This window comes from Borostomias antarcticus, assembly GCF_949987555.1.
Source record: "Borostomias antarcticus genome assembly, chromosome: 1".
Lineage (NCBI taxonomy): Eukaryota > Metazoa > Chordata > Actinopteri > Stomiiformes > Stomiidae > Borostomias > Borostomias antarcticus.
Window position 1 is genome coordinate 13,172,939 of NC_140234.1, and position 5,000 is coordinate 13,177,938.

Genomic DNA, 5,000 nt, shown 5'->3' on the forward strand with positions numbered 1-5,000 from the left:
TCATATCTACCTCTTTACTCTTTTAGAGAAGAAAGTGATCCCTAGAGTCACAAAGAGTTCCCAGAATGAACCATTTTATCGACCAGGTAGGGCAGTGTGTGTGAAGCGGTTCAGGTTAGATTAGACCCAAGTGAGCCAACAAACCTGTTTAGGGCAGGGGGCAGGAATGCAGACAGTCCAACTTGCTTCCCATAACCCAACCTGCTCCACCACATACTGTAGCTTCACTCAGAACAGAGCATTCAGAGCACGAGGAACCTGAGGTACCTCCTTATGTAGGTGGATATCTTCCCAGGGTAGGGCACATAATGAACAGAGCAGAGCAGGGCAAACTAGAGCAGAGCAAGACAGAGCAGAACAATGTAGAAAAGAACAGAACATAGCAGAGTAGACCTTGTTACTGTATGTTCCCTGCCAGAGTGACACCTCATTCAGTGGTTGGCTGAAGATGGTGTTTGTGGTCTGGTGGGAGGTGGGTCAGGGGTGAGGGATTAGGGGTCACGGCTACTTGGCGTAGCTAATTCAGTGAAACTGGGGAATATAACAAATCAATTTGGGCTTCGTTTTCCAGTAACCGTCACATCACATCCAGCAGAGTGAAGTATTAATCAGATTGTTTGGGAGTCTCCATAGCAAAGAGGGGAAGCTTCACAACTGTGACTGCCACTGTAAAGACAGTCCGGTGTACCAGTTACCAAGCAAACGTCGGTATTATGGGCACAACAACTGCATTTTTGGTCAACCTTTTTGTTTATCCACTCCTCTCAGATGAGAAACAACAACATGACTCCAGTGTGGAGGATCATTGTACTTTTAGTGGGATTCTTAGTGTGGACATCGTTGAGATTGAAAACAAAAACATGAAATCACCAAGATATCTTGGGCTAATTGTCTTCACTCAGAAATCCAGACCAGATCCAGACTGGATGAGTTCATATCTACCTCTTTATTCCCTTAGAGAAAAAAGCGATACCTTGTGCCACAAAGGGTTCCCAGGATGTTTTAGAACCCTTCCTGATTGCAGGTAGAACCATCTCCTCAACCAGGCAGAGCAGTGCGTGTGAAACCCTGATGTTCAGGTTAGATTAGACCCAAGTGAGCAAACAAACCCCTTCCCATACCCCTTCCCATTGTGGTTTGGATTATGGTCTGCATGGTGGAGTGTCTGCATTCTTGCCTCTGTTCCCAGCACTTGGGGAATGGCAGAGACTCAAACATGAGGTACTTCCTTATCTAGGTGGATATCTCCCCAGGGTAGGGCACATGATGAACAGAGCAGTGCAAAGTAGAACAGAGCAAGACAGAGCAGAACACAATATACTATAAAACACAATACAACACAAAGCACACAGAGAAGAACATGTACAGAGGCAATATCTAATCAATCTATCTAACTGGAAGGTGCTGCTCCATTGTCTGCAAAATGATTCCTATCTATGAGAAGGCATTTTGAAGATTATGTCTTTAGTTGGAATGGTAGTGGGAATTCCAACCCAGATTCTTCAGCATTGAGCTGTTAATAATCTTCTCTGGTTAATTCCTTATTCTTTAAGATTAAACATAAACCACCATGACCTTGTCAGATTATCTAACTATAATTTTCACACTAACCAGGTAGATGTGAGAGAGAGAGGAGAGAGAGAGAGAGAGAGAGAGAGAGAAAGAAAGAAAGAAAGATAAATAGAGAGTGGACTCAGAGAGAGCCTGTACTGGAAGCAGCCGTCTCCTCCCCTTGGGGCTGAAGTTGCACTCGATCTGGCCGACCTGTCTGCTTATGTAGGTCACACTTCACCTGTGTCTCTGATAGGCCCAGCCCACCTGCCTGTCTGCCGGCTGCTGCCGGGGACAGCCGCGGTCACCGCGGCGCTGCTGACTCCTTCTGGAACGCCAACGTCTCCATGGCAGCCACCCTGCTTCTCCCTGGCAACAATGGAACCACTCCCTCAAGAAGCAGTGGGGGCTGCCTAATGCAGACTAGCTGAGAGGCTGGCCAGGGCCTGGTAGGCGAAGGGAGGCTAGCTGAGAGGCTGGCCAGGGCCTGGTAGGTGAAGGGAGGCTAGCTGAGAGGCTGTCCAGGGCCTGGTAGGTGAAGGGAGGCTGGCTGAGAGGCTGGCCAGGGCCTGGTAGGTGAAGGGAGGCTGGCTGAGAGGCTGGCCAGGGCCTGGTAGGTGAAGGGAGGCTGGCTGAGAGGCTGGCCAGGGCCTGGTAGGTGAAGGGAGGCTAGCTGAGAGGCTGGCCAGGGCCTGGTAGGTGAAGGGAGGCTGGCTGAGAGGCTGGCCAGGGCCTGGTAGGTGAAGGGAGGCTAGCTGAGAGGCTGGCCAGGGCCTGGTAGGTGAAGGGAGGCTGGCTGAGAGGCTGGCCAGGGCCTGGTAGGCGAAGGGAGGCTGGCTGAGAGGCTGTCCAGGGCCTGGTAGGTGAAGGGAGGCTGGCTGAGAGGCTGGCCAGGGCCTGGTAGGCGAAGGGAGGCTAGCTGAGAGGCTGGCCAGGGCCTGGTAGGCGAAGGGAGGCTAGCTGAGAGGCTGGCCAGGGCCTGGTAGGTGAAGGGAGGCTGGCTGAGAGGCTGGCCAGGGCCTGGTAGGTGAAGGGAGGCTGGCTGAGAGGCTGGCCAGGGCCTGGTAGGTGAAGGGAGGCTGGCTGAGAGGCTGGCCAGGGCCTGGTAGGTGAAGGGAGGCTGGCTGAGAGGCTGGCCTGCGCCTGAGAGTCTGAGAGAGGCTGCCTGAGAGGCTGATCAGAACACAACAGGGAGCAAATAACTGCATGGATGGATGGAGAGGGGAGATGAGATAATGAATGGATTGAGAAATTAGGAAATGAAGAGAGGGCCCATCGGGGATCCGTTGCCTAGAGATGAGGGCCAGGGGTGGGGCTGGGGGGGGGGGGGGGGGGGGTTGTGACTCAGTTGATTGTTCAGGTGTCAGACTCTCACGCTTTGGTTTGATGACAGGGATGATAAGATTGTGAAGTCCACAAAGGCGGCAGAAACCTGTCCTGGGTTTTGTTACACACAGCGAATACAAAGGAAAAATGTGTTTTAGTTTACGTAAATTATCACGTGATCCCTAGTCAATCAATACGCACATGCGGTATCTGCTCTCACTCTCTGTCTCTTTCTCTACCTTCCTCTCTCTCTCTACCTCTCACTCTCTCTCTCTCTTTCTCTACCTTCCTCCCACTCTTTCTCTCTTTCTCTACCTTCCTCCCTCTCTCTCTCTCTCTCTTTCTCTTCCTTCCTCTCTCTCTCTCTCTCTCTCTCTCTCTACCTCTCACTTTCTCTCTCTCTCACTCTCCCCCCTTTGTCTCTCACACTATGTGCACGATGTCCCTTCCCTCCAGAACGATCTACCACCTCCGTACTACTCTGTTGCGGTGCACACACAGCCCCCCCTCCAGTCCTATGAGGAGGTGGTGTATGGGGGGGGTCTAGGCCTGATGGCCCCCCCCAGCCAGCTCCACTACATCCCCCAGCATGCACCACAGGGGGTCATACCCCAGGTCACACAACCCGTAGGTGAGTACCACCTGTCACTCTTACGTACAGTATAGTGTAGTTTAGTATTTCGATAAATACATCTCTCGATGCTCAGTTATGTTTCCTGGGGTCACAGGGTGTTTGGGGTATCTCAGCGCCGTACGCCCTCACCCGTGCCCCCCAGCCAAAGGTCAATCAGACCCCAACTCGTGTCCAGCTGGGCTGGCGCTAAGCTCGTTCTCCATGGACCTCCCGAACCCCCGCCATCTCAAAGAATGACCACTGACCAACATCCTTTCAGTGTATCTTTCAATGTATGGCATCTCCAATATGAGATGTGTGTGTGTGTGTGTGTGTGTATGTGTATGTGTATGTGTGTGTGTATGTGTGTGTGTGTGTGTGTGTGTGTTGCGTCCCCAGCTCCCCCCAGCAGTAAGAAGAAGCGATGTTGTTCCGGCGGCAAGGCCGGCTGTTTCGGCGGGTCAGGGGGCGCCGTCCTCCTTCTCATCATCCTTGCACTCGCCATCTGGCTCGGAGGTAGTGGTTACACACACACACACACACACGCACACACACACACAAGAATACATGCATGCACACCCTAATGGATACGGGCACAAGTGTACTGTACACACAACGCACACACATACAGGACTACACACACATACACACACTCATACTGTACCATAACACGTTTCTCCATCCTGTGCCCCATTCATGTTTATGTATCCGTTTTTTGTTCCTTAGTCCAGACAGTGTCTGTATACATATTCAGAAATGTTATTTAAATATATTTGCATATTTGTCCTCTCTTTCCCTCTCTCTCTTTTTTTCTACCTGTTTCTCTCTCTCTCTTTATCCCCTCCGTCTCCCTCCCCCCCTTCTCTGCCCCCCCTCTCCCTCTCCTCCCTCCTCACCCTCTCCTCTCCCTCCAGTGCGCTATGGCACCCGCTTGGCCACGGTCGCCATCTTGTCCAGTGACAGCCGGGGTGAGGGGGAGCATGAATACGAGAAGCTGTCGAGCGTGCCCATCCACGACACCTGCTCCAACGCCACCGTGCAGTGTGACGGGCTGAGGGACTGCCAACTGGGCTCGGACGAGAACAACTGTGGTGAGCACACACACACACACACACACACACACACACACACACACAGAAACAAACACAGAAACACACACACACATAAACACACACACACACACACACACACACACACACACAGAAACAAACACAGAAACACACACACACATAAACACACACACACACACAGAAACAAACACAGAAACACACACACACACACGGAAACACATACACACACACACACACACACACACAGAAACACACACACACACGCACGCACACACACACACCCAGAAAAACACACACACACACACACCCAAACACACACCCAAACACACACACACATTGAATGCATTCACATCAACATGCATTCTCATTATCACACACAGACAGGCATATGCACACACACACCTCAGCAGGTGGTCCAAAGTGAGCAGGGAGGCCAAAAA

General features: G+C 51.7%; 1 protein-coding gene across 1 annotated transcript in view; it reads left to right on the forward strand.

Annotated features, from left to right (window-relative positions):
* The window catches only part of LOC311309094 (transmembrane protease serine 13-like), a gene marked incomplete at both ends in the record, with an annotated part of 13,003 nt that overhangs the window by 1,688 nt on the left and 6,315 nt on the right, over window positions 1-5,000 (forward strand). The window contains 3 exons of the mRNA XM_084438258.1: window positions 3,334-3,508; window positions 3,890-4,006; window positions 4,405-4,581. Of these exons, the coding sequence (XP_084294384.1) occupies window positions 3,334-3,508; window positions 3,890-4,006; window positions 4,405-4,581 (469 nt within the window). The remainder of the gene's footprint in view (window positions 1-3,333; window positions 3,509-3,889; window positions 4,007-4,404; window positions 4,582-5,000) is intronic.